Raw genomic sequence first — 23,976 nt, 5'->3', positions numbered from 1 at the left:
ACGCACCACAGCTGAACACCAGTGGCATCATTTTATTTCTTTTTTTTTTTTAAATTCATCACCAATTATGAAAAGCCAGCAGTCAATAAGTTAACAAAGAAGTTATCAGCTTTTGTTGTTTTGTTCTTTGCAGTTGAGGCAGGGTGGTCAGGAACAGATGAACGGTGGCTGAAGCTCAGTGGACAGATGATGAAGTGAGAGGTGTTTTAGTTTTCTATATCGTCACATCAAGCACACAAAAATGCACCTATTTCAGGAGTTTTGAGGTCACTTTGACACCCCAACCCACAAATCTCATTCATTTTCCACCTTAGTTTGGAAACCCACCCACAGTTGGGTTCATCCCTCCACCACCAGCTCACTAACGACTGCTGAGAGCACATAAGCATGAACGCCTGGTCTTGCGCTTTAAAAAATATACAATGTATATATAAAACGTTTATGAAAACTAGGAAATAACCTTTTTCCAACACTCCTCCCTCAAACCCAAGATCAAGTTCAATGATTGCCTCCAATCCATGGGGTAGGGAGAACCAAAAATAATAGAAAAAAATAAAAATAATGATAAACAACCACAACACAGCCCCAACCAACACAGCAGTGGCTCTGCGCGGCTGTACGAAGATGACTCTGCAGATAATTAAGGTCAGATTTGAAAGACACCAGGGTTTTTATTGCACATCTATGCAGACAGTGCTTTGAAATGGCATTTATGTACGTGTGGTGGCTTGGTTGTCGTTTCTCGGGCTACCGCCGCTACTGCTTCCCATGCTCCAGAGCCTCCAGGCGCCGCGGCCCGTACACCAGCACGTAGGCTATATGCCAGTCTCCGCCTCCGGACAGCTTCAGGATGTCCTCCGGGGTCACCACGCTCACTTTATCGTCATCGAACTTCACCCACTCGTCTGCAGAAAGAGATTCAAAGAGAAAGCTCTCAGCCGGGGCGGCGACACGGGATACGTCATCGTTATAAATGCTATCTACAACACCAGGACATTTACTGCCCCTGTATACCGCTGTGTGGTTGGCTAGTGTAGTGGTTAACACCTTTGCCTTCTACACTGTAGACTGGGGTTCAATCCCCACCTGGGCAAACACCCTACACTATACCAATAAGAGTCCTTGGGCAAGACTCCTAACACCGCCTTGGCCTACCTGTGTAAAAAAAAAAGATCAAATTTTAAGTCGATCTGGATAAGAACGTCAGCCAAATGCCATAAATGTAAATGTATACAAGTTAAACTGAGGTACTAAAACACGTCGCTACTAAAATAAAACCTTGTATGTGTCTTTTTAAACTTTCTTACATTTAAAAAAAGCTGCCATTAACACTGACAAAATTTCATGACAGACCCAGAGACATGGTCAAAGTGCTGTGGAGATCAATGTTTACCCTCATCCAACACTGAAGCCAGTTCATTAAGACTTTGCTCATTAGCTGATGAGCCAGATCAGGCGTGTTTAATGAGGCAGTGAGCTGAAGTCTGAGGACTGGAGCCTGAAACACGTGATCAAAAATGAAATCTTATTTCATTAACTTACAACTAAAGTGACTAAGGTTTTTCTTTTCTCCTGGAAAAGTAACTTTTGAGGTTGAAGGTTTTGCTCAGACAGAATTAAACAGTAAACAACTACCACCAGTCTGGAGTAACGGCTAGGATCTGATTGGATGTCAGCCCAATCTGACATCTTATTTTAATACTGTATTCTGACCATTTTATTTATTTTTCCTCTTCTACATTTGTAAAAGTGCTGAATTCACTTCCCATGGCGTTGTACATTGGAGAAAACAAATTTAGCAAAGTTCTGGGGCTTATACAGGTGAAATACAGGTGAAACCGTAGGAACTATTTAGTTTATTTAGTTCATTGAGTTCAAAAACTAAAGTCATTTTCAAAAATGTTACTGTTTTATAGGTATTTGGACCTATTCAAATTTAACATACTGTGTGAACATAAATGTGAAATACCTACTTCTGAGGCACTGAATCTATTAGTGTCCACTCTGCCCATTAATTTCCATTTTATTTTTGTTCTACTGGCTCTAAAAATGGCACACCGTGCTTGGCCCCCGATGATTGCTATTCGCTATGCAATTTGTAGACGGAAATCAACCAAGTCAGTTTCAAACACATACAGCCACAACATGGACAGGCTGCTGACTGGCTACAGCTGCTAAAAGGAGAACCCTACGCGGGACACACGATATTTTAAACACCAGGTATTTTTTATATAAACTGTTGGCTGTATTGATTTAACCAATAATGTGGCGCACACACACCAACACCACACAAGGGTTAACATTTTCACAGCCCTCGGAACAACTAAACGTTGTGATGTGTAATGATAATAGCTTGCATCAATGATTTTTGCCCTATCGCTTGACCTGTAAACAGGTTAGATCCTTTTAACTCCCAGTTCAAGTTTTTTTCTTTCACAGCAGCAAAGCTGGGGCTGGATTCACGAAAGCTTCTTAAACAACCCATACCATAAGAAGGTTTTTCTTTATTATCTTTTTAATTCATGAGAAAAAAAATACGAGAAATGGTTATTCTTCAAATATCTTCTTAAGAATTTTCATTTTTTTAACGGCTTTCCTAAAAATAATTCTAAGTGGTTTTCTTGAAAACATCATGCTCTTAAATGTGTTCTTAGCCTTGCAACAGCCTCACACCGTCTCAGACTGCGAGAGCCGACGAGGTGAGTAAACGCTGCGCCTTCGCTGCTCCTCATCCTCGTCCATCACCCCAAAATGATCAGATTTTCTAAGGAGGATTTTTTTCCCGTTGGCTGCTTTCTTCCTCCCTTACCTCTAGTTCTTGTATGCCAACACTGTTTAAATGCTTGGTTTTATGTCCCCCCCCACCGGTTTTGCTCCTCTGAGTGTACCTTGTGTCGTTTATGATACGTGGTAAAATGCAACACAGCCTTAATACTGAAACAATGAAGTTTATCCTTAAAGAATTTGAGAACTTCTTAATATTTTTTGAGAACTACATTTTAGAACAATCTTATGAACCGCAGCGCTTGTCCTTCAAACCTTCGCCAGTTTTTTCTTAAGAAACCTTTCATGAATCCGTCCCCTGATCGTCTGTGTGAGCTCGCTGTTCTGTATTAAACGGATACTGCAACCCTAAATATAAAAACACTTATATAAACGGTTATAAAAATACACACTGCCACCCCCAACTGCTCCCCGGGCGCCGTGGATAGGGCTGCCCACTGCTCCGGGCAAGTGTGCTCACTGCCCCCTAGTGTGTGTGTCTTCACTAGTGTGTATGTGGTGTTTCACTTCACGGATGGGTTAAATGCAGCGGTGGAATTTCCCCGTTTGTGGGATTAAAAGAGAATCACTTAACCTAACAACTTAAAACGTCTTTCCTATTAACCCAACTTTATGCCAAAACAATCACATTTCTAGCTTTTAATTAAGCCCCATTACGTAAAACGGGTCATAATAAAAGCTGCCGGGACGTTGACTGACGCTCCAGATGAAGTGTTTTACCTTCTTTCCTCTTGACCCAGGCCACGTAATGTCCAGAGGAGCTGGAGCGGCCCTGATGTGTCAGAACGGCCTGCAGGTCGTAATAACCGCTGTTGTTGGAGCCCAGATCTACAGAGCAAGCAGAGAACGTTATCTAGAACTGCTCATAACTCAGAAGAAGACAGAAAACTGACAATATCCAGTAACGAATTGTGTGGTCGACTGTAGATGCTTTATAGATGCTCAGAATCTTAGTAATATGCAACTAAACATCTATTAAATGCAGCTGAACTTGAAGGTGAGTGTGGAAGATTGTCAAATATGTCCCTAAACCTAATCCTAACTCTAACCCTAACCTCAAGAACCTACACTTAGGCCCAATCCCTTTTTAGCTGTTAGTCACACATTTGTCCATGTTCATGCGTAACAGTGAGTCATACAGTGTCAGAAACCACACAACCAAGTCCATCAGAGATACTGAGCACCTCCACACGCTGTGAGGGAAGTAGTGATTTAGGCATGATGCTAACTGGCAGGCTAAAAGCTCCCATCACTTGTTAGCTACATTAGCCTTTAGACCCCAAACGTCTGGGCTGATCAACTTGAAGAAAGAAGAGAGGAACACAGGAAATTAGGCAATATATTCATGTAATACAGTCTTAATGCAGATACCTGGGCAACTTTTATCAAATGTAAATGTTTTATTGATTTTCTAAGTGAATAAAAGCAAATTTTAATGCAGTCAGTAGGGCTGAAAGACTATTTCTCAGAGATTTTCACAACAGCTGCGATTTTCAAATACAAGCTGCGTTATTAACTACCCTGTCTTAGGTTTTAAAGGTGCAGTGTGTAATATTTAGTGGCCTCTAGTGGTGAGTTTGCAGATTGCAACCAGATGAATCCCTTTCCCTCACCCCTCCCTTCCCAAGCGCGTAGTAGAACCTACACTGGCTGTCAGGGTTTCTGCTCTCGCCTGTACAGAGGATTCAACCTCCCTCACTTTTTTCTTTTGATAAATAATAAGTCTAATTTTCCATTTGTCTAAATTTGGGTTCTCAAACTCCTTACAACACAAAACGGTCACCAGCACCGGCAGCAGCCACTGATTCTTCTTCTTTCTACGTCTTCCAGCCGGAGTTACAGCGCCACCAAATTCAAGCTCCCACTTTAGCATAAAAGTATGAAAAGCACCCCCTAGAGCCAGCGTTTGGAACAGCGTTAGAACAGCGTTATCTGTTCTGGGCTACTGTAGAAATCTGGCAGCCTGTGTTGGAAGAGGAGCCGCTTGCCATGTAGATATGAAGGGCTCATTCTAAGGCAATGAAAACCCAACTCATAGTTACAGCTGATTATACACTGTTGAAAACATGGTTTTACTATATTCTATTTCTGCTAATGGATCCTCTAAATCTTACACACTGCACCTTTAAGCAGGAAAATAACCCCCAATAGCTCAGAGCCTGTAAACTAACTACTTCCAGAGTTTGAATAATCAAAAGTGACAACACTCAAGTGCCGCAACTAACTGACCTGCACAGTATCTTCAGTGTTCAGGCCTCGAGCCAGAAAGAGTGGATATTCTGGGCTTCATAGCCAAGTAAATAAATAAGTAAATCAAAATATATTTCCACGTTTTCCTGACCAACATTGTGACTGCATTTTAAATTGCATTTGTTTTTACAATAAAATAAAATGCAGTCACAGTGTTGGTCGGAAAATAGTTTCTTTTTCCAATGTTAAATGTAGAAAATAAACAGGAATTGTGCATTAAAATGTGCAGAAGAAAGCCATATCCATGTTTGCTTCCCTCTACAGGATGTGTACATTTATTTGCAATGAGAAAATCAACAAAAATGTATAATTTGACCAGGCAAGTTGCACCTGCTCAGATGAACGCAGACTTTCACGGGTTGTTATGAGGTTTCTGACTCTCACATGAACAGCAGTACGGATGGCGTATTTATGAAACGTCAGTGAGTGTGCTGATGTGGGAGGAAATGGATGGACGCCTGTAGGAGAAGGCACCAGGGCTTCTACACTCACCGTCAGGAAATGAAAAGGCCTCATGTTTCACTTCTTTGGGGGCTTCAATCTTCTTATCGATCTGTAAGAGCACAGACAGGATCAGGATCAGAGTGCATTTATGTGACGAGATCAAAGCGTAACAGTATTTTCACACAAACGACCAACAACTTACATTTATGGCATTTGGCTGACGCTCTCGTCCAGAGCGACTTACAATTAGAGCATTTTGCACAGGTAGGCCAAGGTGGTGTTAGGAGTCTTGCCCAAGGACTCTTATTGGTATAGTGTAGGGTGTTTGCCCAGGTGGGGGTTTGAACCCCAGTCTACAGTGTAGAAGGCAGAGGTGTTACCCACTACACTAACCAACCACCGAGCCAGAAAGAGTGGATATTCTGGGCTTCATAGCCAAGTAAATAAGTAAATCAAAATATATTTGCATGTTTTCCTGACCAGCACTGTGACTGCATTTTAAATTGCATTTATTTTTACAATAAAATAAGCTTTAAAAAAAACTTCATTTCTGATTCATGTACAAAGACGTATATTTGCAAAACTCACAAAACTTCAGTGTGAAAAAGCCTCACAGAGATGTTCTTTACAATGAACCATTTCACATCAAACCCCCCAAATGACTCAGACACTGAATTTGGGGAAATCTGTAATTCGCCTTTAAGCTGTCGCTTGTTTTGTGCTCTTCCAAGAAGTAAAACGAGCCTCCTTCATCAGAGAGACAGGAAAGGTGTGAGAGTGTATGGCAAACAGACACACTGAGACGGAGGCTTGCCTTCTGCTGCAGCTTCTCCAGCTTCTTGTCCTCCATGTCCTTGAACTTTGACCGCACAGACACCATTTTCTCCTGGAGTTTGGCAGTGCAGAGTTCATACACGTCCAGCATGAGGGGGAACTTCACATCCTGCACACAGAAACAGCAATTAAGATACACATGATCGATCAAAACTAACTACATGAGAAAAAACTTTGGTTTGAGAGAGCTAACGGCTAAACTCTAATAGTGGCCACTTCATACTTCACTCTTAAACAAAGTACAGTGGCGTGTAGTTCCGGTGCCGCTGTGGGTGGCAGCCTTTCCAGCAGCTTTGCTAAATTTCCTTCGGGATCAATAAAGTGTCTGTCTGTCTGTCTGGGCATCACTACAACTTCTTGTAGTAAACAGACATATAGATCGTCAGATAGAGACAGATAAGTAGACAGAAACAGACAGATAGATAGATCGTTAGACAGATAAACAGATCGTTCGATAGATGGATATAGACAGATCATTAGATACAGATAGCTAGATCGTTAGATTGATCGTTTGATAAATATAGACAGATCATTAGACACATAGATCATTAGATAGACAGATACTGTAGATAGATAGATCGTTAGATAGATAGATAGATAGATAGATAGATAGATAGATAGATAGATAGATAGATGGATAGACAGATCATTAGATAGATCTTTACAGATAGATACACAGATAGATCATTAGATAGATAGACAGATCGTTAAATAGATAGAGGGATAGATACAGAAACATAGATACAGACAGTCACAACACAGCACAGTTACAATAATACGGGTGATACAAAATAAAAAGAATATATGCAAAAAAAAATTTTTACAGGCATAAACACAACTAGAAATATACATAAATATACAATAAGTCTATCCTGAGATAAAACAGCAGTGCAGTTCTTGTCTTCTTGGGGTGAGACACTCAGACTCGACAACAGAGGAAAGAAACAGAATAACACAAAATGAGTCTGGGCTCCGAATAACAACTCCCAGATCTCCTCAGATCTCCCCAGATCTCCCCAGATCTCCCCAGATCTCCCCAGATCTCCCCAGATCTCCCCAGATCTCACGACACACAGAGCTGAACTCTCTGTGAGAAGAAAAGCTGATTCCGTGAGAGCTGGAGAAATATTTCACTACAAACCGGCAGCCGAGCAGAAACGGCAAAGCGAGTGTTTTGGCGTCTGGATCAACATTATAAACGTGCTATCGGCTCTTATCTGCCTGCGTTTTACACTCAGCTCCTCTGTCTCCGCTGTTCAAGCTCATCTCTTCTCCCTCTTCTTTCTTCGCTCTTCCAGCTCTGATTGGCCGCTTGAATCACTCACTGAGTAAATCTCTGAACTTTTCACGCCGCAGGACTCCTGAACGTTTGGAGCCGTAAGCATGTTTGATAATATCGGAGGGTCACTTCAGAGTTCCTCCTCTCACACTGCAGATCATCCGCACCGTTAGTCGCTTCAGATCGAGCTGCCGACCTGGAGAATCGCTTCAGATTGTGGAAGTCTGTCACAAGGGGCAAATCGGGGTCAAAAATCGGTCAAATAGCCACGTGGTGTGGGCCCAGCCTTTGCTCCTACCTTTAAGACTTTGGCATTAACAGATTCTTTCTCTTTGTAGAAGAAGCGAACCATCTGAACAGTCAGGTAAGCAGGCAGGCGGCTGATTTTAGACTGCAGAGAGAAACGAAACAACAGTCAACAAAAATTATTGCTTTTCAATTAAAACACTACAAAAAACCTTTACGTTCATCAAACAACGTGCACTCATAACTCTTCACAATCAATAACCAGCTGTACTTTCACACACGCAGTACACAGCACCATACCGATTTATGATACAGGGCGTTTCTTTGTAGAGATGGTGAAAACTTCGTGATTTCTTCTTGTAGTCGCTAGAAGAAGAAAGAGACAGGATAGAGTTTGTGTGTGAGAACTTCAAATCATTAACAGTATGAGGTACTGGCTTTTAAAGCACAATAGGACTTGCAATACCATGTAAAGAAACGTTTGTGTGGAAAGACTAAACAGCTTTTGTACAACGCTGTCATCAGGCCACTCACACACATTTGTTGTTTTCATCTGCTGAGCTTGCAGGAGTCTGAAATACGACTGACGACTGGGTCGTTTCTGTGTGCTCAGCGATCCGGGCTGATCTGAGAGCTGGTAACATGGACGGCTGAATTTAGCTAAACTTTTTCATTACACCCCGGCGCAGAGGTATCAGAAGGCACTGCGGCCTTTTAAAAGAAATAACTGCACTGTAAATAATAAAAATAGTTTAATTATTCTAAAGATGTGACTTCATCATTAATGAAAGTTTTAAAAAGGAGCACGATTCAAACGGAGTAAAGAAAAAAAAACTGCCTGATGAGCAAGTAGTGGACGCTTCAGCATAACCCCTCAGCAGCAAGTGGTAGGGCTTCTTTCGGTTTTGAGGCTTTTATTTTCTGGCAGAAGTCAGAATGCATGCTGTATAATAAATTACCCAGGTCTGATAGCTTGCAAGTTAAAGGCTGCAGGGTTTAAATCACAGTGAAAAGCTCTCCAGCTTCACAGCACAATCGATAGTTTGCACAGTACACGTTCCCATATGGTCTAGCTGTTAGGATTGCTGGTTTTCAACCAGGCAGCCCGGGTTCAACTCCTGGTGTGGGAATGAGTTTCGTGGCAGTTGTGGGCTGGAGGTTAGGAAACCAGCCTTGTGACCGGAAAAATCAACGATTGATCCCCTGAGCAGACAGTACATGACTGAAGTGCCCTTGAGCAAGACACCTAACCCCCAACTGCTCCCTGGGCGTTGTGCATAGGGCTGCCCACCGTGTGCTCACTGGTGTGTATGTGGGTGTATCACTGCACAGATGGGTTAAAATGCAGATGTGAAGTTTGACCGTAACTAAATTTTGAGGCACATTACATCAATTATTAGAAGATATTAAAGTCCCGTACTGGACTAAAACACTAATGTGAGTGTTGGGGGAGTCGTCGTTTCCCTACATCTGAATGTCAATGTATGTGGATAAGGCCTTAGTTATGGGCTTCTTGTTGTTCTACAGGTATTTGGGACAAATGCAGTTCAACTCAAACAAACCGAGTATCTTCGTCATTTATAGAAGTTTTGACCGTCACACCACAAAAACATTCTGAACAGCGCAACACAAATTTCACAAAAACACTCATCCAGTGCATTCTTACGTTTCTTTAGTTAGACTAAATGTTTTTAATACTGTTTTCTATAACAACCTTAAGGGACCAGGTATCTGCTGAACTCACCAATCTAAGGCCGGTTGCCAGGTATTTGACCTCCTGGTTGATGAAGCAGCTGAGCTGCAGCTGACTCTCAGAGCCTTCGGTGGGCTCCTCGTCCTCCGCCTCCGTGCACTTCATACTGGACAGGAAGGGGTTAAGGACTTTAAAAGAAACTTCAGCAGGACCATTCATGTTCAATAACCCTTTAGTTGAAGTGGGGGAAGAAAAATGAAATATGGATGGGAGGGTTAATTCAGATCCATGACTCTAACCATATCTAAAACCCAAAAGGATACGTAGTCTCAAACTCCAGCCCAAAAAACTGGTCAATGAAGTTCTTCTTTGTTGTTGAAGCTGCAGCTCCACCCTCACCTTCACTTGTCTGGGAATAAACAAGTAAATGACAGTAAATGAATGCATGAACAACTAAATAAATGCTGTTCAAGACAGAAGTCCAAAGAATCCTAATTTCCTTCTTGCAGGCCAACAAACATTTAGAAAAGCATAAACCAGTAAATCTGTCAAATAACAAAGCACAATTTAATCAGATTTAAAATGCTATTCTTCACAAAATACCAGTGACAAACAATGGAGGCAATCCTCTACAACTTCCACGTTACTCTTACCTCCATTGGGGTTTCAGGTTCTTGAGGTTCTAACTTCTGCTGAAGGACCCGCATTATCTGGACCCAGCACTCATTGGCATCCTGAGCACACAAACAATATGATATCAGGGTCTGTTAATAAGATCATTCCCCAGCTGCTCTTAAAGTTTCTTCTTACAACCCACATACACTGACGTTCACCTTTGTTTCCTTACTTGGGATTTTTTCTTAGGGAAGAACAGAATCTACAATTCTGCGCTTTAAGAACACATCATGAGTCTGACGTAGACTTTTTCTTAGAACAAATCAAACAAAGTGAAAGTTTTCTTAAATAAAGACCCAATTATCTGACCTAAAACCAGAGCATAACGCACAATCACTAACCATGGACTTTAGGACACAATCTGCGAGCTGTGCCCTGCTGTAGAATTTAGGGTTTAGATATCTGTTAAAGGAGCTGGCCATTCTAGGCTTAGGGTTGAGTTACCTGTTGAAGGGACTAGCCATCCTAAGATTAGGGTTTTGGTACCTCTTGAAAGCACTGGTGATATCTGGTTTAAGGTGTTAAGCAGGGATGCACAGTTTGGTGATTTACCTACTCAAACACCATTACACTTATCTGTTCATTTTGCTATGTGCAGTGGACGTGTTTGAGTAAGAAAACCTCCACACTGTTCTGGAAACCAGTCCTCCAGGACCAGAGTTGTGCATCCTTGATTTATCTGATCTGAATTTATGGACTGGCCATGTTAAGATCAGGCTGTAGAGCAGTGGTCACCAACCCACCTCCTGGAGATCTACATTTCCTACTTTTAGTTTACGTAACCTGCATCTAATAGCCAGTCAAGTCTGTAGCTTCCTGTAGCTGCACGCATCAGAATTAAAACCCTAATGCTGGCCTACAAAGCCAAAGGACCAGCCCCTACCTACATGATGGCAATGTAGGAATCTCAAACTGTACCACGAGCCCTTCGAGCTTCGAGTACAGCTCGGCTTGACCCGCCATCCTTCAATGCGCGTGGAAGACGAGTGTCGAGAATGTTCTCCGTACTGGAGCCCAGGTGGGGGAATGAACTCCCACTGGCTGTCCGAGTCTCTCACTGTCTTCAAACGCAGACTGAAGACCGTCTCTTTACACAGCACTTAAATCAGCACTGAATGAAGTATTGATTGCATTATATCCTGCTGCACTTATATTTTATTTTATTGTATTGCACTGTGTATTGTAGTTTACTGTATTGCATCGAATGGCACTGTAGTTCTGTATTCAGCTCTGTTCCTTTTCTTTCTGTATCTACAGTGACTTTGTTTCTAGCAGTATCTGAGCTCAGGACTGTCTTTGTCTCTAACCTACTGGTAACTAGCAAAGATACTTTCTCTAGACAGACAAAGCTCTTTCTTGTAAGTCGCTCTGGATAAGAGCGTCTGCTAAATGCTGTAAATGTAAGTCTGATCCAGGCAACCAAGGACTCCTGGATAAGATAATTAACTGGAGCAGGTGCAGCAAAATGTGGTTGGAATGAAGATAGATCTCCAGATCTGAGGCTGGTAATGACTGCTGTAGAGTTTAGGTAACTATTGAAGGTACAATCCACCTTCTACAGCTTAACCAGCTGTAGAGTTTGGCAGAAGGCACCGGCCATCTAAGGGTATGGTTTTAGAGTATGAGTACCTACTGAAGGTATTCGTCTTCCTGAGTTAAGGTTTAGGGACCTGTTACATGTCCAGGACTGTTGAAGCTCCAGGACTGTAGCTCTCCATTCCTGTCTTATGCTGAGGTACCTTTTGAGTTCAGGGCAGGTGTGCACAACTCTGGTCCTGGACAGCCAATGTCGGGCACAGTTTGGCGATTTACTTGCTCAAACTGGACTCCAGCCTTGCAGGACTGAAGTTGCTCACCCCTGGTACAGGATTTAGAGAAGAGGTACCTGTTGGAGGTACTGGCCCTGCTCTCCTTTCTCAGCAAACTGTGGGAAGGCCATGTGCAGGAACTGCAGCAGGATGATGGGAGGAATGCTGGAGGAGGTTTTATCCATGGACTCATACAGGTCCCGCATAGCTTTAACAAAAAATCATCATCATTTAATTATTCACATCAGACAAAGAAATGTACTTAGTCAGTGCATCAGTGAGATCAGTACATCCAGTACAACTGGGCCACACTGACCTGCTGTGATGTACTGGGAAGGCGCGCTGGCTCCTGATGACTGCAGTGCACCTGAATATCTGTCAAACAGGCGAGTGATTTTACCGTCAAAGTTTTCCATGGAGGTGTAGCCAGCATTTGTGACAAAACCATGAAACGCATTAATGCTGAAGTAAAAATATTCAAACCTACAAAGTTTGGTTTCTTTGTTCAAGCTTTCCCACAAAACACACTGCCGTTTAAGCTAAATCAGTGAAATAAAAACAGCATCCCCAACCCAACACAAGCACTGAACAGTGTCTGATATGTGCTACACGCTGTGTTTGTCTTGTTAACTGTCCAGTGTTCCCTTTTAATCAGTGTGTTTACGTGCACTTAATAATCTGATAACTGCAGAAAATCAGATTTTGTCAGTAATCCAATCAATGCGTTTCCATGCACCTGGGTAATCAGATAATGGGGGAAACTCCAGGTCTACATGAGTCAGACAGTAATCAGATTTCTGCTTTGCAACCAGCCAATAAACTCACAGAAGACGACGTGACGTAAACGTAACAGAAACTCGAACCTCATACTGCAGCTCTGTTTTAAAACATTTCGCCATTTCACCTGAAAATATGAAGAATATTTAAATCCTACATGTTTGGTTTCAGCGTCAACACAAAAGAGCTTTGCTGCCATTTCGCAGCAACACTGCTTGCTTATTTCTGGTACCACCGTCTGCTCTGACTGAGAAATCCGAAAGAAATCAGAGTAAGAGTTTACATGCACCGCGTAATCTGATTACTGAGCTGAAATCCAGCCTCTTTGTCGGATTTCTTAATCAGATTTGTAGATCGGAGTATGGAGTTTACATGACCATTTGAATAATCGAATAACTGCAAAAACCCAATTATGATTGGATTATTGAGTGCATGTAAGTGTGTCTGATGCTCAAATGTGACGTTTGGCTGAAGCTGCCTGCTGTACCTCCTCAGAGCGCTTTTAAGCTCAGGCACAGAGCGAAGACACTGCACGGTGGCATTCATGTAGCAGGTGTTGCCCAAGTTTGTCAGTCCACACGGCAACTCCATCTGGAGACAATACAAAGCACAGAATTACAAGCAAGTTACTCCAAAATCTGCAGACGACTCACAAAACTCAACGTGTTCCTATAGAAGCTCCAGAGCAGGATGACTTACAGCTGATGCCAGCTGCTCCTCCGTCATGTCCTCCACGAACATTGGCCTCACAGCCGGCTCCTCGGGCAGAGCATCCGCAGAACCCATCATCAGGAATGTCATCCCCTAAATTCACACGGGTGGGTAGCAGTTACTTAATTTAAGAAAACTACAGAAAACTAATACGAGCAGCACAATTTAATTATAATAGTAGTAATAATAATAATAATGAACTTTCTATGAATACCATACTCTTCATGACAGTCAACCCAACACGCTTTATAGGGGGAAAAAAAAAAATCATGGAAACTTGTGTAAAATCTCTTCTTAAAAAAGGAATTTCTTAAAACAAAAAAATAACATACATCTAAAAGGAAAATTAAGATTGTTCTTAAAAGATGAAGAGTTTCTAAAAATTCTAAATTCTAAAATTAATTCAAAAAGGAACAGGTCTAGAAAGAGGTCTTAGGATTCTTCTTAAGAAAAGAGATCCAGAATAAAAATGTTTCTGATCCAGAATGACTTAAAACAAAAATCAATTTCTGAAAACACATCTAAAGTCTTATTTTAAAAAGAGAAAGATCCAGAATTTCTTAAGAGACTCAGCAAGCTCATTCCAGAATTGTGTAATAGTGTAAATAGTGTTAGACAAAAAAAAAAGAAGAAGAAAAAAAAGCATCGTGTTCTGGATTTTTTCTGTTTCTAACCTTAAATATGACATGCTGTCAAAGTAAGCCTGGCAATCTAGCTGAGCACATAATACCACCACAGTTCAGTCGTATGTAGCTGTACTGATAAGATAATAGTAATACTAGTAAAACTAATAACACCATTTAATTTTATATGAATAGCAAATTTTTGAGATAAAGTGATTCACAGACAGGTTAAAACAGAGTTAACGCACAAAGCAGACAGTGACAAACAAGACAAAATTCAGGGTACAATACAAACAAGCGCAGAACAGATTCAGTAAATGGTGCGATGGAGTTACACATTACAAATTGTAAGTCGCTCTGGATAAGAGCGTCAGCCAAAAGCCATAAATGTAAATAAATGTAACAGCGGACAAAATATTGAAATTTGTTGCTAATGAAATATAGACGTTTCCAAACGAGAACAAAACGAGCTGAATGTAATATTTGGTTGCTGTCGGAAGAAAACCTTGTATCTCCATTTTTGGCATTTTTCAGTTTTTGACATGATTTGAAAGTGTCTGTTACTCTTTACATTGTTCGTAAATTTTATGATGAACGGCCTAAAAGAAATGACCCAAAACGACATGGGAAAAATTCTGGTTCCATTGACTTCCATTGAAAGTGCCATAAGTTTTTTCCTTCTCCTGTAAAATTACTATTTTGGAGATTTCCGACAGCAGCGATTTACACTCTAAATAGAAATATTTATATACAATATAACTGTAAATATGAATTTAATGAATCCACTGCCCTCACTGTTGTGAGCTTTAACTCCCATCACTCGTATCACCAATACAGTAAAACCCTATAAAATATGGATTAGCGCAATCTCATTCATTAAATCAGGGCCTACTCACATTTTTTAACTTGATGTTTCCCCACTCGTCATCCTGGGAAATAGAAAAAAAAAAAAAGACAATTAACAACAATACAACACAACAAACGCTCCTGGTGCTCTAATGTCACTGCAGAGTCGAGGGACGTTGGGCTGTACAGTATTCAGTTAATCGGTCATGACCACTATTGGCCTTTGCAGTAGTAACACTGTGGTATGTAAATAAGCCTTTTAATGTATCACACGTGAACTTTCAGTGAAGAACTGAACACTAGTTAAACGAAAATGGGGTTAAAAGTGAACGCAAACCGGAGAAATCGCAGTAAGACTGACGCTGCAGTTCACCTGCACAGGACTGAGCCCTGCTCCTGTATATTATAACAGGAGGGCTGATGCACCAGGAGACAAGTGTCATTACAAGGGCTGGAAAACAGGAACACTTCTGCAACACCTCAGTTCTGACAACTTTTAAAGTTTCAGCGTGTGAAAAACATCACAGCAGTGAAGGGAGGTGGTGCAACACGGAAAAAATAGCATTTAACAGCTCAAACGAAGCTGCTGGCTGTGCAAGGCTGTTTCTGAGGACCTGTTAAATCATTAAAGCCTCAATATTCCCCTCAAAGGTATGACGATAACATGCTGGACAGTCCATAACCATAAAATTAGAAACCCAAATCCAAGTTGGGACCGTATGTAAGACACAAAAACAGAGCAGTAATTTATAAATGTACTTTGAAAACAGTAAAAGGACGAGATGTGACGTTTAATCTTAACTTCATTTTGGTAAATACGTGCTCGTTCTGAAATCGACGCCTACAACGTGTTCCAAAAAAGTCGGCACCGCAATTTAAAAATAGAAACACTGAGTGTGTTTTACATGCACTCAATAATCTGATCATAATCAGATTTCTGCAGTTATCTGATCATTCAATTGGTCGTAGAAACAGCAACTCTGATTTCTTAGATCAGACTGAGGTCTAGAAACCTGATTAATAAATCTGATAAAGAGGCTGGATTTCAGCTCAGTAATCAGATTTCTCAGTGCTGTGAACTCTTACTCTGATTTCTTAGATCAAACTGAGGTCTAGAAACCCAATTAATAAATCTGATAAAGAGGCTGGATTTTAGCTCAGTAATCAGATTTCTCAGCGCTGTGAACTCTTACTCTGATTTCTTAGATCAGACTGAGGTCTAGAAACCCGATTAATAAATCTGATAAAGAGGCTGGATTATAGCTCAGTAATCAGATTTCTCAGTGCTGTGAACTCTTACTCTGATTTCTTAGATCAGACTGAGGTCTAGAAACCTGATTAATAAATCTGATAAAGAGGCTGGATTTTAGCTCAGTAATCAGATTTCTCAGTGCTGTGGACTCTTACTCTGATTTCTTAGATCAGACTGAGGTCTAGAAACCCGATTAATAAATCTGATAAAGAGGCTGGATTTTAGCTCAGTAATCAGATTTCTCAGTGCTGTGAACTCTTACTCTGATTTCTTAGATCAGACTGAGGTCTAGAAACCCGATTAATAAATCTGATAAAGAGGCTGGATTATAGCTCAGTAATCAGATTTCTCAGTGCTGTGAACTCTTACTCTGATTTCTTAGATCAGACTGAGGTCTAGAAACCCGATTAATAAATCTGATAAAGAGGCTGGATTTTAGCTCAGTAATCAGATTTCTCAGTGCTGTGAACTCTTACTCTGATTTCTTAGATCAGACTGCGGTCTAGAAACCCGATTAATAAATCTGATAAAGAGGCTGGATTTTAGCTCAGTAATCAGATTTCTCAGCGCTGTGAACTCTTACTCTGATTTCTTAGATCAGACTGAGGTCTAGAAACCCGATTAATAAATCTGATAAAGAGGCTGGATTTTAGCTCAGTAATCAGATTTCTCAGTGCTGTGAACTCTTACTCTGATTTCTTAGATCAGACTGAGGTCTAGAAACCCAATTAATAAATCTGATAAAGAGGCTGGATTTTAGCTCAGTAATCAGATTTCTCAGCGCTGTGAACTCTTACTCTGATTTCTTAGATCAGACTGAGGTCTAGAAACCCGATTAATAAATCTGATAAAGAGGCTGGATTTTAGCTCAGTAATCAGATTTCTCAGCGCTGTGAACTCTTACTCTGATTTCTTAGATCAGACTGAGGTCTAGAAACACGATTAATAAATCTGATAAAGAGGCTGGATTTTAGCTCAGTAATCAGATTTCTCAGTGCTCTGAACTCTTACTCTGATTTCTTAGATCAGACTGAGGTCTAGAAACCCGATTAATAAATCTGATAAAGAGGCTGGATTTTAGCTCAGTAATCAGATTTCTCAGCGCTGTGAACTCTTACTCTGATTTCTTAGATCAGACTGAGGTCTAGAAACCCGATTAATAAATCTGATAAAGAGGCTGGATTTTAGCTCAGTAATCAGATTTCTCAGTGCTGTGGACTCTTACTCTGATTTCTTAGATCAGACTGAGGTCTAGAAACCCGATTAATAAATCTGATAAAGAGGCTGGATTTTAGCTCAGTAATCAGATTTCTCAGTGCTGTGGACTCTTACTCTGATTTCTTAGATCAGACTGAGGTCTAGAAACCCGATTAATAAATCTGATAAAGAGGCTGGATTTTAGCTCAGTAATCAGATTTCTCAGTGCTGTGGACTCTTACTCTGATTTCTTAGATCAGACTGAGGTCTAGAAACCCGATTAATAAATCTGATAAAGAGGCTGGATTTTAGCTCAGTAATCAGATTTCTCAGTGCTGTGGACTCTTACTCTGATTTCTTAGATCAGACTGAGGTCTAGAAACCCGATTAATAAATCTGATAAAGAGGCTGGATTTTAGCTCAGTAATCAGATTTCTCAGCGCTGTGAACTCTTACTCTGATTTCTTAGATCAGACTGAGGTCTACAAACCCGATTAATAAATCTGATAAAGAGGCTGGATTTTAGCTCAGTAATCAGATTTCTCAGTGCTGTGGACTCTTACTCTGATTTCTTAGATCAGACTGAGGTCTAGAAACCCGATTAATAAATCTGATAAAGAGGCTGGATTTTAGCTCAGTAATCAGATTTCTCAGTGCTGTGAACTCTTACTCTGATTTCTTAGATCAGACTGAGGTCTAGAAACCCGATTAATAAATCTGATAAAGAGGCTGGATTATAGCTCAGTAATCAGATTTCTCAGTGCTGTGAACTCTTACTCTGATTTCTTAGATCAGACTGAGGTCTAGAAACCCGATTAATAAATCTGATAAAGAGGCTGGATTTTAGCTCAGTAATCAGATTTCTCAGTGCTGTGAACTCTTACTCTGATTTCTTAGATCAGACTGCGGTCTAGAAACCCGATTAATAAATCTGATAAAGAGGCTGGATTTTAGCTCAGTAATCAGATTTCTCAGCGCTGTGAACTCTTACTCTGATTTCTTAGATCAGACTGAGGTCTAGAAACCCGATTAATAAATCTGATAAAGAGGCTGGATTTTAGCTCAGTAATCAGATTTCTCAGTGCTGTGAACTCTTACTCTGATTTCTTAGATCAGACTGAGGTCTAGAAACCCAATTAATAAATCTGATAAAGAGGCTGGATTTTAGCTCAGTAATCAGATTTCTCAGCGCTGTGAACTCTTACTCTGATTTCTTAGATCAGACTGAGGTCTAGAAACCCGATTAATAAATCTGATAAAGAGGCTGGATTTTAGCTCAGTAATCAGATTTCTCAGTGCTGTGGACTCTTACTCTGATTTCTTTCAGATTTCTCAGTCTGAGCATGTGTGAAAACAGACAGCGGTATCTGAAATAAGTGAACAGCGTCACCACAAGACGAAGCAGAACATTTGGAGCAACACTGAAACCAAACGCAGGCTTGTCGATATGAAGGATTTAAATATTCTTCATCTCTTCAATAACATTTGCTCATGTTTTCAGCTAAAGTGGTGCGATGCTCAAAAGAAGCAGCATAACGAAGTTTGACTTATGTTACGTTTACATCACATTGTCTTCTGCGAGTTCATTGGTTGGTTGTAAAGCAGAAATCCGATTACTGTCTGATTCATGCAGATCCAGAGTTTCCCCATTATCCGATTACTCAAGTGCATGTAAAAGCACACAATAAATAAATAATTAAAGAAGAAAAAAAAGGTAAGATAGTATACTCTTCTCCACTCACGGCATAATCAGAAAGCTGACTGGCTCTTTTGGCTCTGACGGGCGGGACTTTCTCCACAAACAGACACCCTGTTGAGTGTTTTGAGCCTTCCCCCTCGTTTTTTAACCAGTGACCGACCTCTTCGTTAATAACGTCTCTCCTTCAGTCCCCAAAAAATTATTAAGTGCTGTTAAAGGTGATGTAACACAGGGGTCACCATGCGCCTGTCCCGACTTTTTTGGAACACTTTGCAAGCATCAAGCTTGAAATGAGTGGATATTCAAAGAAAAACAATGAAGTTCTTAAGGTAAAACATCACATCATGTTTTTGTACCATTTAAAATTGAATAAAGATTAAACAGAACCTACTAATTACTGTTTTCTGTGTTCTTTAGTGTTTCACACACTGTCCCAACTTTTTTGGGCACTGGGTCTGAAAAAGGTGTGTTACTGTGTGTTGTGAGCACCAGACCAGTCGTGGTCTCTAGTGGTGTGTTGACAAATCGAGATGTAATACAACAAACGCAAACGCTGGTGAAATTAACACAGGCCAGGCTTAAACTACACTCTTTAAAAAGTTGGTCCTTCATGGGTTCGTTATTAAAGAAAACGGTTCTATTTAGGACCATGAACACTCAAAGAACCATCTGTATGATTACAGGGTTCTTTGCATCATGAAAAGGCTCTTCGGATTGATGGAGAATGTTTAATATGGATACTTATATGGCTCAAAAGGGCTCTGAACAGCACCGTAAAGGGCTCTTCTACTGTTACGATGTCAAGCTTGTGAGCAGAAGAACTGTTTTGGTGCTATATTGAACACTTTTCAACCATATAAAGAACCATATTCAACACATTCTCTGTCAGTCTGAAAAATCTGTTACGATCCAATAAAGCTTTTAATCATGCAAAGGGTTCTTTGAGTGTTCATGGTTTGATATACACTCTCACAAAAGTGAGAATTGTGCACAAACGTGTCCAGATTGTGCTCAAAGTGTCAATATGTTGTGTGAGCACCATTATTATCTAGCACTGCCTGAACCCTCTTGGGCATGGAATTCACCAGAGCTGCACAGGCTGCTACTGGAATCCTCTTCCACTCCTCCATGATGACATCAGGAAGCTTCTGGATGTTGGGCACCTTGCGCTCCTCCTCCTTCTGCTTGAGGAAGCCCCACAGGTGCTCAGTTGGGTTTAGGTCTGGAGACGTACTTGGCCTGTCCATCACCTTTACCTTCAGCAAGGCCGATGTCATCTTGGAGGTGCGTTTGGGGTCGTTATCAAGTTGGAAAACTGCCATGCAGCACAATTTCCGAAGGGAGGGGATCATCCTCTGCTCCAGAATGTCACAGGACATGGTGGATTTCGTTTCCCTCAGTGAACCGCAGCTCTCTAGTGCCGGCAGCTCTCATGCAGCTCCAGACCATGATGCTACCACCACCATGCTTAACCGTAGGGAAGAGACACTTGTATGACCTTGGCCACTGTGCTATAGCTCAGTTTCAGGGTGTTAGCAAACTTCTTATAGCCTTTGTGGAGAGCAACAAATCTATTCCTCACATCCTCAGAGAGGGTCTTTGCCATGAGGTGCTATGGTGAATATCCAGTGGGCAGTGTGAGTGAATCGTACCCAAGAAACCAAATTTAACAGCCCTGCTCCCCGTTCACACCTGGAACCCTAACGAGTCACACGACACCAGGGAGGGACGACGACACAACAGGGCACAATCTGGACACGTTCGCTGTGAGGTGGACTCACTTGTGCTGCCAGCTGTTTAGACATTAATCTCCTTTTGAGAGGACAGTGAATCTGCACTGCTGCACAAGCTGCACACTGACCACTTTAACTTCTATCCAAGTTTCTACAGCGTAAAAGCCATAACAGAATAAAAGATAAAACATCTGCAGAAATGTGAGGGGTGTACTCACTCTTGTGAAATACTGCACGCGTGTGTGTGTGTGTGAGTGTGTGTGTGTGTATCGGTTTACTGAAGAATCCCTGAACAACCATCTTTAAGTGTGTATTTCACATGAATGGTTCAGCAACGCAGCTCAAGGTACTGCAATGAATCACAGTGACAACAGCATCACAGCATTCCGGCCCGTACAGCCCCAGGGTGAACGTTTTACCTTCAGGGTTCCCCCTTTTATCATGACTTTCTGTCTCTCTGGCTGAACGCCCGTCAAAGCGAACAGCTGGGCTTTGAACACCATGGGCGGCTCCTCTGTGTTCAGCTCCACAGCGTCGAACTTCTCCTTCCCCCATTTCACGTTCACTGAAGAACAAGGAGAGCACAAAAACGTCACAGCACGACCTGGAAAACCATGGAACCACGTGCACCGCACAACAGCTAAGACAGTGTTTCAGGGCCACTGTTAGAAACAAAAATAACAGTCAACTTTGAGAATAAAGCAACATTGAGAAAAGTTTGATGGTAGATTTTGAGAATAAAGTCGTAATATTTCCTGAAAAAAGTCGTAAGGTTTCATATCTTTAGAACAGAGTCATAATATCTAAAGTACTAATATTGAGAAAAGTTGTACGGCATGATGTTTCGAGAGTAATGTCATAATATCTTCAGAAAAAAAGCAAGGTATGATATCTTTAGAATAGAGTCAAAATATTTAGAGAATAAAATTTGGCACTTTTTGAGAAAAGTTGTGCGGTACGATATTTTGAGATAACATTTCCAGAAAAAGTCATAATATCTGAAGAATTGCAGCGTTAAAGTGGGAAACCACCAGGAAAAGTCGCAAGACTGTGTCCAGAGTCTTCGCAGAGGGAAGCGGCTCCTCCTCGCGTTAAACGAGGGGCAGTGAGGTGGTGGAGTTATACTTCCATATCGATTCACCCGTAAAGAACCACTCAGGCTCCCCGTATGTCCTGCACATCAGCACCAGCCTGGTACTAGTGTGAGAACCGTCTGAGCAGGAAACCGTGTTTATCTAGAATAAAGAGCCAGACGGACTCGGAGGAGAATCGCGGGCAGGGGTGTCTATGAGGCTACCAGCGTCTGGTTTCACAGGAGGCCACGAGAACGATCATCAGAATGACTGATCCTGACGGAGTCAGCAGAACCCCGGCGCACCCGCAGCCCCCCTACAACCAGCCCACTCGGTCCTCCAAACAGCGGACTTCGTTCCACTGTTCCACCGAGTTTACACAGGCAGCAAACGAGAACCTCTAAAAACCAAAACAGTCCCAAAAGAGACGGTTCTTCACGGGTTCTTTAGTAAACACAGTTGTTCTATTTAGAACCATTAGTGTGTGCTTAAGTGGTTCCCTGCATGGTGACATGGTTCTTCAGATTGATTGAGGATGTGTTACATATGGTTCTATACAGAACCTTTTTTGTGAAAATGGTTCTATATAGCACCAAAATGGGGTTACTCACTTAAAAACATGGTTCTTCAACGGCTCTTTAGTAAGAGCAATGGTTCTATTTAAAGCTATTTCATGCTGAATTGGTTCCATGCTTGGTGACATGGTTCTATATGGAACCTATTTTAAAACAGTTCTGCATAGCAGCCCAAAGGGGTTTGGCATCTTAACAACAGAACCCAGTTTGGTGCTGTGCAGAACCACATACAACGCACAGTCCATCAACCTAATGAACCATTTAAGCATGAAGTGGTTCTATGCAGAACAGCTCTCTTTACCGAAGAACCCTTGAAGAACATTTTAAGGGTGTATGAACTGAAGATGGTGGTGAACATCAGGCCAGGCGAAGCCGCCTGAACCTCGGTTTAGTCGTGTTAGGGGCCATTTCGCCAGCTTCTGGCTCCAACTTCGCCGTTCCACCTTAAACCGCGCAGCAGCTCCATTCTGGCGTGCGAGGCGTCCGGCTGTAACTGCTGCAGCATTTAAGGTGGAACGGCGAAATTCGGAGGAGAAGCGGGCGGATAGGAAGCCGAGTTCAGCCTCGACATTAGAGCTAAAGACGACCTTTCTTCCCCCGAAATGGCCACATCCGCGCCGCCCAGCGAGCCGTTAGGCGGCGTCTCCGCCGCGAATCGGTGTGGATGAAGCCGGTAAAGTTAGCAGCAGGTGCTGTTAGCCGTTAGCTCCGTTAGCACCGCCCGCCTTTCCCGACCGAGCCCGAAAAACGGGCGACTGAGCGAGTAAAGAGCGGCGTTACCTGTGAACACAGGCATGGTTCCGTCTGGCGGGGCTGTGGCGAAGCGGGGCGGTGGGCCTGGGCGCGGTTCTGGGTCCTTCTCTGTGATTTCTGAGGAGAAAGCCGAACTTCATTCACTCTCACAATGACGCTGCAACTGCATGCTGGACGGACAGCGACGCGCTCCGGCAGCGGCTCTCCGCCCTCAGACGCCGGCCAATCGAAGCGCTCGGTTATCGACTCCCCGGCCTGTTCTTTTGAGCGGGTTGCAGTTCTCAGCTCGTCCTGTAGAGGCGCTCTTAGCCTGTGGTGGACGAAGCGCAGAAACCATGTACTGGAGTTAAAGTCGAGACACCCAGGGTGAAATATCACTCCAGTAAAAGTGAAATATCACTCCAGTAAAAGTGAAATATCACTCCAGTAAAAGTACAAACTCCTGCCTTTAGACCTCCACTTGAGTAAAAGTACTAAAGTATTTACTTTCAGATATACTTAAGTATCGAAAGTAAAAGTACTAAATTATTCACCTTCAAATGTAATAATAATAATAATAATAATAAATTACATTTATATAGCACTTTTCACAAACCCAAATGTACTTAAGTATCAAAAGTAAAAGTACTAAAGCATTTACCTTCAAATATACTTAAGTATCAAAAGGAAAAGTATTAAAGTATTCACCTTCAAATGTACTTAAGTATCGAAAGTAAAAGTACTA

General features: G+C 41.7%; 1 protein-coding gene across 1 annotated transcript; it reads right to left on the bottom strand.

Moving 5' to 3' along the window:
- Positions 1 to 39: 39 nt before the first annotated feature.
- Positions 40 to 23,469, bottom strand: usp14 (ubiquitin specific peptidase 14 (tRNA-guanine transglycosylase)). Its single transcript, XM_017718670.2, has 16 exons — positions 23,280 to 23,469; positions 21,271 to 21,416; positions 15,021 to 15,053; positions 13,490 to 13,594; positions 13,278 to 13,381; positions 12,330 to 12,388; positions 12,091 to 12,221; positions 10,184 to 10,264; positions 9,854 to 9,939; positions 9,582 to 9,696; positions 8,138 to 8,203; positions 7,890 to 7,982; positions 6,293 to 6,421; positions 5,527 to 5,587; positions 3,505 to 3,612; positions 40 to 905 (listed from the first exon to the last, which is right to left on the bottom strand). The coding sequence occupies exons 1-16, from the start codon at positions 23,293 to 23,295 to the stop codon at positions 757 to 759; spliced, it is 1,482 nt and encodes a 493-aa protein (XP_017574159.1). The 5' UTR covers positions 23,296 to 23,469; the 3' UTR covers positions 40 to 756.
- Between the last annotated feature and the right edge of the window lie 507 nt (positions 23,470 to 23,976).

The sequence above is a fragment of the Pygocentrus nattereri genome, chromosome 2, assembly GCF_015220715.1.
Source record: "Pygocentrus nattereri isolate fPygNat1 chromosome 2, fPygNat1.pri, whole genome shotgun sequence".
NCBI lineage: Eukaryota > Metazoa > Chordata > Actinopteri > Characiformes > Serrasalmidae > Pygocentrus > Pygocentrus nattereri.
Note: the sequence above shows the minus strand (reverse complement) of the source record. Positions and strands in the feature narration are given on the sequence as shown.